The 14,357-nt window shown below is 36.2% G+C and overlaps 1 protein-coding gene across 2 annotated transcripts in view; it reads left to right on the top strand.

The window, feature by feature from the left end:
* The window catches only part of PIK3C3 (phosphatidylinositol 3-kinase catalytic subunit type 3), a 133,159-nt gene that overhangs the window by 45,771 nt on the left and 73,031 nt on the right, over positions 1 to 14,357 (top strand). For both annotated transcript variants that reach the window (XM_003267555.3, XM_030810508.1), the window contains exons 10-11: positions 3,700 to 3,885; positions 12,963 to 13,117. In XM_003267555.3, coding sequence (XP_003267603.3) covers positions 3,700 to 3,885; positions 12,963 to 13,117 — 341 coding nt within the window. The remainder of the gene's footprint in view (positions 1 to 3,699; positions 3,886 to 12,962; positions 13,118 to 14,357) is intronic.

Raw genomic sequence — 14,357 nt, 5'->3', positions numbered from 1 at the left:
ACTTACAATTTCGTGTGACTGGGGAGGCCTCACAATCATGATGGAAGGCAAGGAGGAGCAAGTCATGTCTTAACGTGGATGGCAGCAAGCAAAGGGAGCTTGTGCAAGGAAACTCCCCCTTATATAGCCATCAGATCTCATGAGACTTATTCACTATCATGAGAACAGCATGAGAAAGACCTGCCAACATGATTCAGTTACCTCCCACCATGTCTCTCTCACAACACGTGGGAACTGAAGATGAGATTTGGGTGGGGACACAGCCACACCAAATCAGTAAGGATATATGGCAAGTGGGAAGAAAAGAATGAGATGTTTTCATGTTTGAGTATTTGAAATCAAAAGCATTGGAAAAGCAGCAAAATAGAAATTTCTGAGAATTTAGTTGGTAGAAGTTTAAATTAGAAATATATATATGAGATATAGTATTTTCAGTTCTGAGGTGATTGTGATTCTAAGAATAGGAGACAACAGGTGATTTTCAGATCAAACGAATAAAACATAGTAATACGTATAGTAAAGCTAACATTTGATGTCAACATCAGAAGTAGAATAAAGATAATTGATAATAAATTATTTACTATATATAGGATACTGTTACAAACATTTTACATTCATTAACTTAATCTTCACCACAAGCCTATGAAAAAGGTCTCTTAAAAGTTAATTAATGTGCTCCAATTTAGTCAGCTAATAATTGATGGAGCCAGGAATTATAATTGGAACCCAAACACCCTGGCTCTACAGCCTGTGCTCTCCAGTAATCTGTGGAAGTTACACACACAGAGAGAGAATTGCTCTTTAATCCTGTATCTTTACATGGATCAGTAAAGCATCTTTAAAAGACCTAGGGTTATTTAAAAAGGCCATTATATTGCTGTCTTCAAATTCTTACTTTTTGTCTTTCTTCTTCTTTGACTCCTTGTTTTCTTCTTCATTCTATTGGCTCTCTGTTTACATTTGTAATGTTTAATATTAAAAAGTTGTGAAATTCTTTGTACAGTGCCTTATGTTTTTTGGCAGCAGCATACTTCATAAATCTTGCTAATAAGTCTATAAATCTGAGAATTTAAGTTTTAGATTGTTTCAGTTATTGAATTGAGTACATCGGCATGCTACAAGATTTGCTTATAATAAGTACATACCTGCACATTTCTATTAAGACTGCTGATGTACTGTGAAATGGAAAAGCTTTCACTGTCATTATTTAAGAAATATTGCTTTGTTTCCACATTCAACCTAGAAATACGTTTTAGAAGTGGAAAATAAATTCATGGAATAAGTAGGGCAATCTGTGTTCTATACAGAAAGGGGGTATTATACTAAATGGTGTGCAGGAGGTGTAGAGGAAATGGACAGCTGTCCTTGGGGAATGCAGACTCCAGTTATAGAGATAAAAATGCCCACAAAAACATTCGGCAGTTAGAAGAACATCATTTAAATGACAGTAGTAAAATTGAGCCAGCTTCTAAAGGAATAGCTGAAAGTTGCCGAAAACTTCCTGTAAAGCTTTCGACTAGATGACTTTAGAGGAGATGATATCCCTGTTTTAATGAAGAGTATACGGGAGGAATGTACACAGGGGTTAGAGAGACATTGTTAATATAAGTTAACTGGGCTGAAGCATGGAAGGGCAATGAGAGGTTAATGAAACGGGCTTGCATTGTGGTAAGTGGTAGCAATGAAATGTTTTGAGAAAGAAGCCAAGGTTATTTGTTTATTTACAAATTAGAATGTCCTATCATCTAGTTGAAACCACTTTGTAACGGTATGGCAATTATCTTCAAATATTAGAAAGGTTGTCCACATCATATGGGGCTAAATTTACTCTTATTCTCTCCAAAAAATGAAACTAACCAATTAGAAAAAGCAATATGAAGACATTTTTGTCTTTTGGTTCATTATAGTTAAAATCAAAACAAAAATGGCTTAGCTTTCTATGAATATAATGGCTATTTTGGAAATTAGTTCCTGGAGTCACTTAAGTAAATATTGGGTCTCTTTTTGGCATTCATATTGTAGAGTATTTCTGCTAACAATAGGAAATTTGTGCTAAGATCACTTCCAACTTCAGCTTCTAAGAGTTTGTATGAAATGATTAGAAGAGAAACTGGTATTTAGTTTCTTAGCTAGAAGGCTCTGTCCAACTCCAGATGTGTGATATAATGAGAATCAGGCTGAAGACAAACATAGGAGATATTGGTAGGAAATAATTGAAAGGGACCGGAATAGATTCAGGATATTAGTGTTGGCAGAGTAATGGCTCCAAGGGGAATGGGGCTAGCTAGAGAATGGAGCGCCTTAATGGTAAGGAAGCATCATCTGGTGGAAGAAGTATGGGGCTGAGAATTGGTGGACCTGAGTTCTACATCTAGCTCATGCACCATTTTGAGGTGATGGGCAAGCCATTTATCTTTGCCAAGGTTATATACAATTTAGGCATTGAACTAGACAATCTCCATAGTACCTTTTTTCTTAATTTAGTAAAATCAAGAATAAGTTAGGGGATGGGTATGAAGGTTCGTTTAGTGTCGTACTAACAGAAATTGTGTTTTGTTGTCCAAGTAGACATTTTATTGAGGAATTGATTAGTTTACTAAAAAAAGATTTTGGTTGGGCAGAGCAGGGGTCTTACATTTTCAAGTTACCTGTTTTTCAACAAATAGCAACAGAGGAAGGCAAAGAAGAAGAAAACATCTTGGGTTCAGCCAGCAAAGTGTTGCCTTTGAGACCGAGCAGTAAGTGTTGTTTTTTATGGAAAGCAAGTACATGCTTTTCTTTATTTTCATTTGTTTTTGTAGAGATGAGTTTTTGCTGTGTTGCTCAGGCTGGTCTTGAACTCCTGGCCTCAAACAATTCTCCTGACTGAGCATCTGAAAGTGCTGGGATTACAGGCATGAGCCACCACACCTGGCCAAGAAGTGTGTACCTTTCTTAAAAGAGGACTTACTGTTTGTGCAATGAGTGATATACTCCAAGACAATTTGCTTAACTGACAGTCTTGTGAAAACTTCTGTGTGCTGCCTATTCAAAGGAGTGAGGTTGCAGAAAGATGTACAACCAGCCAAATCATCGACTGTTTGCTGCTGTTTCCGTACTTACCCATTTTTATACTTCTGTTTTGAGGTTTTGTTGGATTGCCTATCTTTTTAAGTATTTACTTCACAGAGATACGTACATACTCCACATTGTTTGAGTCTTCATGTTTAAATATCTGCGAAAGCCAGTCGTCATACTCTAGGGAGGTGATCGAGAGTGAGGCTATTGGTGGGAATTTCTGCCCTAGCATGGCTTCTGGCCCTTTCATTCAGTGGTTGCAGTATTTTCTGTTGTAAAATGTAGGTTTTCTCTAAGGCATCTTAGAGTTCATGAGAAATGCCTCAACTATTTCCATGTCTTGAGCCCTGCAGTATTTTAAAATAACAATAGCAAAATGAGGAAAAGTCAAAACAAATTTAAAAATTCGTAGTGCTCGCAAATGATTTGGCCTGGAAAATATAAAGATACAGGGAACATGCTTTTTTTCTGTCCTGCAGTGCTTCTATAAGATCATATATATAACTTCATTTAGTGTTTATACAAGGAGTCTATCACTGACTCCGTGGCTCTGTCATTAGGACCAAGTGGAACTCTGCCTAGTCAACTCCTCTATCCCAGGAAATAGGCTGTTTCTAATTTTTAAATATTTTCTGATTTTAGGCCTTGACAAAATTCTTGAAATGTGTAAATTGGGATCTACCTCAAGAGGCCAAACAGGCCTTGGAACTTCTGGGAAAATGGAAGCCGATGGATGTAGAGGACTCCTTGGAGCTGTTATCCTCTCATTACACCAACCCAACTGTGAGGCGTTACGCTGTTGCCCGGTTGCGACAGGCCGATGATGAGGTGCATTATTATTTATTATTCTGCTTCAATGGGTCATTTTAAACTAGAGCCTAATTATAAACTATGTGTGTATGTGTGTGTGAGAGTGAGAGAGAGTGTGCACATGCAAGAGAGATTTTTAGAAGGGAAGAGGATATACTAGGTGTGTTTTCAGAAGGAAAATTAAAATATGCCTCAAAGGACTCCTCTGTGAAATGAAAATTTACTTCCTGATCTGTTACGTGATAGGACAGTCTCTTCCCAGGACATTTACCTGGCAGCAGAGCTTGTATTGCTCTGTCTGGAAGAAGGAATTCTAGTGAAAAATGGTTTAATGCAGCACCAGCTAGGGAATAATTCAGATCTCCTCTATCAGTCAGTATACAACAAGCCACATTTAATTGTAGCCTTGAAAAGCCCTTGGGGCCTTTAAAGCATAGAGATGCATGGTCATCTTCCTGTCCTTCAAACTCGCCTTTTAAACTTTCAGCTGATGACAATTATATGTATATGTAGATTTTCTGAAGGGGTTTTGGATACTTGGAAAGCAAAGATTGCCAACTATATGCTGGCTATTTATATACAGTTATTTATCAGTTAATGACAGGGAAGTGTTCTGAGAAATGTGTCCTTAGGGGATTTCATCTTTGTGCAGACATCATAGAGTATACTTACCCAAACCTAGATGGTAAAGCCTACTACACACTGAGGCTATGTACTCCTAGGTTACAAACCTGTACAGCATGTTGTTGTACTAAATACCTTAGGCAGGTGTAACGCAATGCCAAGTATTTGTGTATCTAAACATAAAAAAGGTACAGTAAAAACACAGTATTATAATCTTATGGGATTACTATCATATATATGGTCCTCTCTTGGCTGAAGCGTTGTTATGCGGCACATGACTGTACATGTAAGGCCATCAGGGAAGGAGGAACGCTTTTTTGACAAAAAGCATTTCTGGATTTTGGGCTTTAATAATTCTTTATGAGATAGACTAATCCAGCAATTTGTTTTCTTTATTATTATTATTAATTATTATTATTATACTTTAAGTTTTAGGGTACATGTGCACAACGTGCAGGTTTGTTACATATGTATACATGTGCCATGTTGGTGTGCTGCACCCATTAAATCGTCATTTACATTAGGTATATCTCCTAATGCTGTCCCTCCCCCCTCCCCCCACCCCACAACAGGCCCCGATGTGTGATGTTCTCCTTCCTGTGTCCATGTGTTCTCATTGTTCAATTCCCACCTATGAGTGAGAACATGTGGTGTTTGGTTTTTTGTCCTTGCGATAGTTTGCTGAGAATGATGGTTTCCAGCTTCATCCATGTCCCTGCAAAGGACATGAACTCATCGTTTTTTATGGCTGCATAGTATTCCATGGTGTATATGTTTTCTTAATTTTTATAGGGTGAATATGTTCTTAAACATAACCTAATAGTTTATGCTAGCCAGCAGTACTTTATGGGATGTGGAGTAACTTCTCAAGCTTCAATATATATAGCAATATTGATCGCATAGAACAACTATTATCAAATACCTTTTTAAGAGGGAAGGGACAGTGAGATCATTTTGAATTAGTGGCATTTGAATTTCAAGAAGCAAATGAAATATTTATTAAAGTTGATCATTGTATGTGTGTATTTAATTATGGTGAAATTTAAACCCTGAAGTAAATAGTATAATGAACCCCAACAAATAATTCATCTGTCTTCAGCAGTTGCCAATTTATAACCAATCTTGTTTCATCTGTAACACTGCTCAGTCTCTCCACCCCAACCCCCTAACCTCTACTAGATTACATCCTTCTGACTTCTGGCCTACTGGCTTTAACAAATCAGGGGGCTCCCACAACCCTCTCCTTGGGTGTGATAATTTGCTAGAATGACTCACAAAACTCAGGGAAACATTACTTACTATTGATTTATTATGAAGGGTATCCTAAAGGATACAGATGAACAGCTAGATGAAATGATAATTTTCCAGAATAACTCACAAAACTCAGGAAAACATTACTTACTACTATTGATTTATTAATATCCTAAAGGATACAGATGAACAGCTAATTGAAATGACACATGGGATGAGGTCTTGAGCACAGGAGCTTCTGTCCCCATGGAGTTAGCAGTACAGCAGCCTCCTGGCACGTGGGGGCATTCTTCTTCACCAACCCAAAAGCTCTCAGAATGCTGTGCTTTTGAGTTTTTGTGGAAGCTTCATTACATTGCCATGATTGATTAAATCATTGGCTGCTGGTGATTAAGTCAATCTTCAGCTCTCTCTGTTCCCCAGAGGTTGAGGGGTAGAGCTTAAAGTCCCACCCTCTAATCACATGGCTGGCTTTTCTCTCAGCCAGCCCCCATCTTTAGGGGCTTTCCAAAAGTTACCTCATTAACATAAACTCAGGTGTGGTGAAAGGGGCTTGTTAGGAATAACAAAAAAAATTTCAATGACAACGTGCTGTATTTTGTCCTTTTTATTTTAGCATGTCCTGAACTCTGTCATTGTAGATCTGCCTTATTCCTTCTAAATAACAGCATGATATTTTACCATGAATTTTTTTGTTAATTTACTTAACCACTGGGCCTCTTTTATAGGCTGTTGTTCCCATTCTTTTCCTGTAACTATATTTTATTGAAGAGGTGTGTGGGGGAGGGTAGGTGGGTATGTTTTAAAAATCATATTCTTTTTTGTTTGTTTGTTTGCTTGTTTTTTGAGACGGAGTCTCGCTCTGTCTCCCAGGCTGGAGTGCAGTGTTGTGATCTCAGCTCACTGAAAGCCCCGCCTCCCAGGTTCACACCATTTTACAGCCTCAGCCTCCCAAGTAGCTGGGACTGCAGGCACCTGCGACCACCCCTGGATACTTTTTTGAATTTTTATTTTAGTAGAAACTGGGTTTCACCGTGTTAGCCAGGATGGTCTTGATCTCCTGACCTCGTGATCCGCCCCCCTCGGCCTCCCAAAGTGCTGGGATTACAGGCGTGAACCACCACGCCCAGCCTTAAAAATCATATTCTTGAATAAATTGCTTGCATTGGAATTATTGAGCCAAAAGATATCTGCCTTTTACGTTTTGCAGACAATCCCCACAAGTTTTTTTACCCTTGTGTTATACTTTTAAAAAATAGTTCCTTTATAATACTTTAAATACGTGACTAGGCAAATCTTTTCTTCTTTCCTTTATTTTTACAATTTTATTTATAATTTTTTTACATTTGTTCTTTCCATGAATTTTAGAATAATTTTATCATTTTCTTAAAACTGCACCAGAATCTTAAGTGGAATTACATTGTGTTTGCATATTATAAAAAAATTGACACCTTTATGACATTATATCTTCCATCACAGTGGCATATGATTTTTTATTCACTCACTTATCAATTTTACTAAAATCATATACATTCTTGTAATTTTGATTTATTCCCTGACAATTATATTATTGTTACTATTATAAACTACCCCACCCCATTTATCTTTTATTTACATTTCTTAATTAAAAGGAAAACTGTTTCTGTTACAATATTTGTTTTATCTCGTCACTTTATTGACTTTTCTTATTCTAATAGATGTTAGGTTGCTTCTTATATTTTCTAGGTATAGCATTATGCTAGCTGAAAAGCAGTCTAGTTTTTTATTGCATTAGCTAAAAGCTGCAAGTAATAATGGTGAATAAAAGTAGTTCAATATTCATCTTTGTCTTGTTGCTCCTTGTGGGTATGCTTTTAGTATTTCACTCTAATGTGTGTTGCTTACTGGTTTCAGTCAAATGCTCTCATTTATGTTTAAAGTTTCTCCCTGTCTCTGTTTGTTCTTTTCTTTTTCTGTGTGTTTAAATCAAGAATGGCTTCTATATATTATCAAACACTTTTTTGACACTTGTTCATATCATATAGTCTCATTTTTATCAATCTACTGTAAGTATGCTGATACATTTCCTAATGTTTTATCAGCCATACACTTGTAAAATAAATCTCAATACTGTCTGAATTTGATTTGTTAATATCTTATTTAGGATTTTTTTAATGACTATTCTTTATCTTGCATTATTTTGAAATTTTTCAATCATATTTCTTACTGCTGTGTAGTTCAAAAGGAGACAGATCCCATATTAGAATTTAATGAAGAAGTGGCATTTGAGTTGAAGGAAATGTAGAATTTTTATGTTTGGAGTTTATATTCCAGGTAGAGAAAGCAGTGTGAGCAAGAGCAAGGGAACTGAAAGTACAGGAAGAATGGAAAGTATGTCACTTAGACAGGAGTGTGGGATATATGTAGTAGCCATTGAGAGGCAAAATCAGAACCCGTGTCTCTAACTGAAAATGTCTCTGTGGAGAGTTATTCTTAATTCAATAAGAAATGGGAAGTCACTGAGTGATTTTGATATGGGACTTCACATTTGCACTTTGAAGCATTAGAATTAACTCACTTTTGAGAAAAATGGTGATCACTATCTAGAAAATATTTCATAGCTCTTGGGAAATATTTGTAGAATTTGCCTGAGATGGAAGCCTGATTTTTTTTTTTCTTTTTTGCTTTGTTTTACTCCAATGCTTATGTCCTTCGTGCTTGGAGGACTTTTATATTTTTCAAGACGTGAGTATATAATGAGAAAACAGACTCTGTACTTACTATTGAAGTTAATTCATTTTCATACAAATGAAGGGAAGTGTAGTTTGAATATAGAATATGTAATGACCAAGAAATCAGATGATGATAAGTGACTTAGAAAAGTTTTCTACTGAATTTCCCCTTCCTGGGGAATTTAATATCGCAGCCTTTTTTATTTTGTATGGTTAACTCTTTTATGTAATTAGGAAAGCACACAGGTAATAGATTCAGCAGCATTCCGAATGAAGGCTGGCAGTGAAACTGAATTACTTATACCTCCAACGAAGAATACCTGTCATTAAACATATTGCTTAATTTTCTGTTACATAATACTTTTTTCCTTAGGAAACAACATGCAATTATATTTATAGTTATTGGATGCCATGAATCTCAACTATGATAATAGAAAATCAGATGTTTATTGCTCCAATTAAAAAGTGGATTTTAGAAACAACACTATAGAGAGACTTGATTTCCCTGACTCCTGACATTGACATATTTGAATAAGAATTAATAAGCCACATAATCTTTCATTTAATTTATATTTATGATGAAGTCATATGTATTACTGTTTGTTAGTGTTTGCCTAATGACCTTTTTAAAAATTATTTGGTGTGAGATATAAATTCTGAACAAAAGAGAAATATACAGTCATACCTCAGAGATATTGCAGGTTTGGTCCAGACTTCTGCAATAAAGCAAATATCACAATAAAGTGAGTCATATGAATTTTTTGTTTTCCTAGTACATGTAAAATTTATAAATATAATTTTGCTGTATGTTTACATAGTAAATTATACTGTAGTTTAAGTATGTAATAGCATTGTCTAGAAAAGCAAGTTACATATCTTATTTTAAAATATTGCTAAAAATTTTAACAATCATCTGAGCCTTTAGCAAGTTGTAGTCTTTTTGATAGCCAAGGGTCTTGCCTTGATGTTTATGACCAGTGAATGATCAGGGTGATGGTTGCAGAAGGTTGGGGTACCTGCGGGAGTTTCCTAAAATAAAATGAATGTAAACTTTGCCACACCCATTGACTCTTTTTTTCAGAAAAGATTTGTCTGTAGCATGCAATGCTGCTTGTTAGCATTTTATCCACCGTAGAACTTCTTTCAAAATTGAAGTCAGTCCTCTCAAATACTGCCACTGCTTTAACAACTACGTTTATGGAGTATTTTGAATCTTTTGTTGTCATTTCAACAATGTTCACAGCATCTTCACCAAGTGTAGATCGCATCCCAAGAAACTACTCTTTGCTGCTCATCCATAAGAAGCAACTCTTCATCTGTTCAAGTTTTAGCATGAGATTCCAGCAATTCAGTCACATGTTCAGGATGCAACTCTAATTCTAGTTTTTTTGCTGTTTCCGTGACTTCTGCATTTACTTCTTCCACTGAAGTCTTTTTTGTTGTTGTTGAGATGGAGTCTCCTTCTGTTGCCCAGGCTGGAGTGCAGTGGCATGATCTTGGCTTACTGCAACCTCTGCCTCCTGGGTTCAAGCGAGTCTCCTGCCTCAGCCTCCCGAGTAGCTGAGATTACAGGCGTATGCCACTGCGCCCGCCAATTTTTGTATTTTTGGTAGAGACAGCGTTTCGTCATGTTAGCCAGGCTGGCCTTGAACTCCTGACTTCAGGTGATCCACCCACCTCGGCCTCCCAAAGTGCTGGGATTATAGGCACTGAAGTCTTAAGCCCCTCAAAGTTATCCATGAAAGTTAGAATCAACTTCTACCAAACTCCTGTTAATGTTGCTATTTTGACCTTCTCCCATGAAGCTCAAATGTTCTTAGTGACATCTAGAATGGTGAATCCTTTCCAGAAGGTTTTCAATTTATTTTGCCCAGATCCATTACAGGAATCACTGTCTGTGGAAGCTATGATCTTACAAAATGTGTTTCTTAAATAATAAGACTTGAAAGTCGAAATGACTTCTTGATTTTTGGCAGTAGAATGGATGTTGTGTTAGCAGGAATGTAAACAGCATTCAACTTCTTCTGCATCTCCATCGGAGCTCTTGGGTGACCAGGTACATTGTTTATGAGCAGTAATATTTTGAAAGGAATCTTCTTTTCTGAACAATGGGTCTCAACAGTGGGCTTAAATATTCATAAACCATGCTCTAAACAGATGTGATGTCATCCAGGCTTTGTTCTTCCCTTTTTAGAGCACAGGCAATGTAGATGTAGCGTAATTCTTAAGGGCCCTAGGACTTCTGAAATGGTGAATGAGCGGTAGCTTCAACTTAAAGTCACTGCCTACATTAGACCCTTACCAAGAGAGTCAGCCTGTTGCTGTAAGAGTCTTAGATGGTGTCTTATTCTAAAACAAGGCTGTTTCATCTGCACTGAAACTTTGTGGTTTAGTATAGTCACCTGCATCAATAACTTGTTGCAGTTTCTCCATCAGTACTTGCTGCTTCACTTTGTGCTTTTATGTTATGGAAATGACTTCTTCCCTTAAATCTCATGAACAAACCTCTTCTAACTTCCAACTTTTCTTTTACAGCTTCCTCACCTTTCTCAGCTTTTATAGAAATGGAGAGAATTAGGGCCTTGCTCTGGATTGGGCTTTCACCCATGGGAATGTTGTGGCTAGTCTGATCTACCTAGACCACCAAAACTTCTATATCAGCAATAAGGCTGTTTCGCTTTCTTTTCATTTGTGGTTCCCTGAAATAGCATTTTTAATATCCTTCAAGAACTTTTCCTTTGCATTCGTACCTTGGCTGTTCGGTACAAGAGACTTAGCTTTCAACCTATCTTGGCTTTTCCTGTGCCTTCTTCACTAAGCTTAATCATTTCTAGCTTTTGATTTAAAGTGAGAGACATGCATCTTTTCCTTTTACTTGAACACTTAGAGTGCACTGTAGCTTTATTAATTGGCCTCATTGCAGTATTACTCTGTCTCGGAATAGGGAAGCCCTAGGAGAGGGAGAGAGACAGGGAAACGGCTGGTTGATGGATTAGTCAGAACACATTCAACATTAATTGATTAAGTGTGCCATCCTATATGGGTATGGTTTGTGGCACCCCTGGTTACAATAGTAACATCAAAGATCACTGATCACAGATCACCATAACAGATAAAATAATAATGAAAAAGTTTGAAATATTATGTGAATAACTACAATGTGACACAAAGACATGGAGTGAATGCATGCTGTTGGAAAAATGTTGTCAATAGACTTGCTTGGGTGCAGGGTTGCCACAAACCTTCATTCTGTAAAAAAAAAAAAAAAAAATGCAATGTGTGCAAGGTACAATAAAATGAGTTATGCCTGTAGTATTAAATAAGGAAATATGGGTTGCTGGCAGTGGTCTCTGTCCTCCTGATTTATAAAATAGTGGAAAAACCAAGAGTAAGTTATTACAGGTGCGATAGATGTTACAAATAGGAAAGTGTGGACCATGAAATATTTACAGGAGACTTAACGTGGTTTGTGAGCTTAAAGAGGAGACTGAAGTTGAGTTGGTAGTCCCAAAGTCTCAAAATTTTCTAATTATGAGTTTGAAGTGTCTAACAGGGTGAATGACAATTGGAATTGGAAGATAATACGTACATTTAAAAATTTTTTGTTTTGCAGTTTTCTTCACTTTTTAGTTATTTTTAAAAGTAAAATTTTAAAAAGTACATACGTGTAAAGAGGACAAGTATGCAAGAGGACAACCTTTATAGGGAAATACTGGAAGCATTTCCATCCTAAACATTAAAGAGTTTTATTATTATTAAGGGAAAACTCAGTAAAGTGAAAGCTACTTTGTTAACTGACACCTTTTTAGTCCAAGTTATCTCATTAGTTGTCACTTATGGAGAATTTAGGCTTAGCAGTTTGTTTTGTTCAAATCTCTTGGTAGTTGGCAGGAATAGAAAGCATGTCTCTTAATCAAATGTTTAAATGTCTGTTTTACAGGATCTTTCATTTAAGAAGCAATCCAAATTCTCTAAAACCTGAGCTTTCAGGAAAAAAGAAAACACATGATTTTTAAAGATTCTAACCAGAAAAAGTCATTAAACAGAAGTTCTTTGAAAACTTGAAAATCTGGAATTTCTTATGTAATATTAAACATAGAATGCACTCTTCTGATCCATTACTGAAAAAAAGGACCCTTCTATAATTTCTTAGTTTTACACAAAGCATCTTGAATCCTTCCCACTTTTTTTTTCTTTTTTAAAACTACTACCTGAAACACGTCATTTACTGGCCACTTAATCTGTGCTGGACACTATACTGTGACTTTCTTTTATTAACTAATTTAACCCTCATGCTCTTCTCTAAGGTTTATATTATGATGTCCATTTTAAAGATGAAGGAGCTGTGGGGCACAGAGAAGTTAAGTAATTTGGTGACATGTCAAAAGTAATACAGCTGAAAAGTGATAGATAAAAGTAAAATGTTTACTTGATATTTAGGAATAAATTATGTCTATAATCATTTTGCATTCTTTTCCTAATATTACTTTACTTTTTTTTGTTTTCCAGGATTTGTTGATGTACCTATTACAATTGGTCCAGGCTCTCAAATATGAAAATTTTGATGATATAAAGAATGGATTGGAACCTACCAAGAAGGATAGTCAGAGTTCAGTGTCAGAAAATGTGTCAAATTCTGGAATAAATTCTTCAGAAATAGATAGGTATGGATATTCAGGGAGGACATATTTTCTAGTTTGTTAATTTTTCCCTTTTCAAATTGTTTTCTCTTTTCCTTTCCTTAGATGTACCAAATGCTACTGTTACTAATTTTGAAGTTTTACTAGTGAATATTGCATGTGTACTCACAGCACACAAATTACTATGTTAGGAATAGTGTTTTGCAGGCTATCAAGGCTGAATACCGGAGTTAAAATCTTGACTCTGCCACTTACTAGCTGTATAAACTTGTATAAATTACATATTCTCTATGTGTCTCCGGTTTCTTAAGAGCGGTGATAGCAATATTAAGTCATCTTTAAGGGTTGTTTAATCATTAAGTGAATTAACACTCATAGGAAACTGTCTAATACATAGTGCTTAGTAAGTCTTAGCTACTATTACTTATTTATATTAAAATGAAGTGGAAGGAGCAGGTGTGGTGGCTCATGCCTGTAATCTTAGCACTTTGGAGGCCGAGGTGTGCAGATCACTTGAGGTCAGAAGTTCAATACCAGCCTGGCCAACGTGGTGAAACCCGGGAGGTAGAGGGTGCAGCAAGCTGAGATTGCACCAGTGCACTCCAGCCTGGGCGACAGAGCGAGACTCCGTCTCAAAAAAAAAAAAAAGAAATGGATGAAATGGAAGGATGGAGCATGCTAGTGAGCTCAAATAGTTTAATAAAAAGTTGCATTTTTTGTTAGCTGTTTACACCTCTTTAGTAGTTATACTGAAAATAATAGCATATTATTTGAATTAAAAGTTAGCTATTAACAATATAAAAATTAGGAGTTCCCAAATGTATATCTGACACTGTACCAGGTGTCCACACACATTATCTCGTTACAACTGTCCTCTGAGGTACATATTCCTGTCCCTAATTTAGAGATGAAGGACTTCAAGTAAATTGCCCAAAGTCTTACGTATCTTGCAAATGGTAGAGTTGACTCCACATCCCACATTTTTTCTAGTTTTTGCTTTTCAGAAAATCTTAAAATTTGCAAAAAGTAGTAACTGTTGGGTGAAAAATCTTAGGCTTAGTGATATAAAATGGTTTTGTGAAGATCGTTAGGTTTGTTATTGACAAAACCAGGTCTAGATATTAGACTTCCTGAATCAGTCCAGTCATTTCAATTATTACATGAGCTCAAGATTGGATTTTTGAATTTTTCTTTATGATTATGGTTATGCTATGCTTTATGTTGTGTGTTTTATTTGGAGAAGAACCGAAAAAGAGGAAAAATA

Source organism: Nomascus leucogenys, chromosome 4 (genome assembly GCF_006542625.1).
Source record: "Nomascus leucogenys isolate Asia chromosome 4, Asia_NLE_v1, whole genome shotgun sequence".
Classification (NCBI taxonomy): Eukaryota; Metazoa; Chordata; class Mammalia; order Primates; family Hylobatidae; genus Nomascus; species Nomascus leucogenys.
Note: the sequence above shows the minus strand (reverse complement) of the source record. Positions and strands in the feature narration are given on the sequence as shown.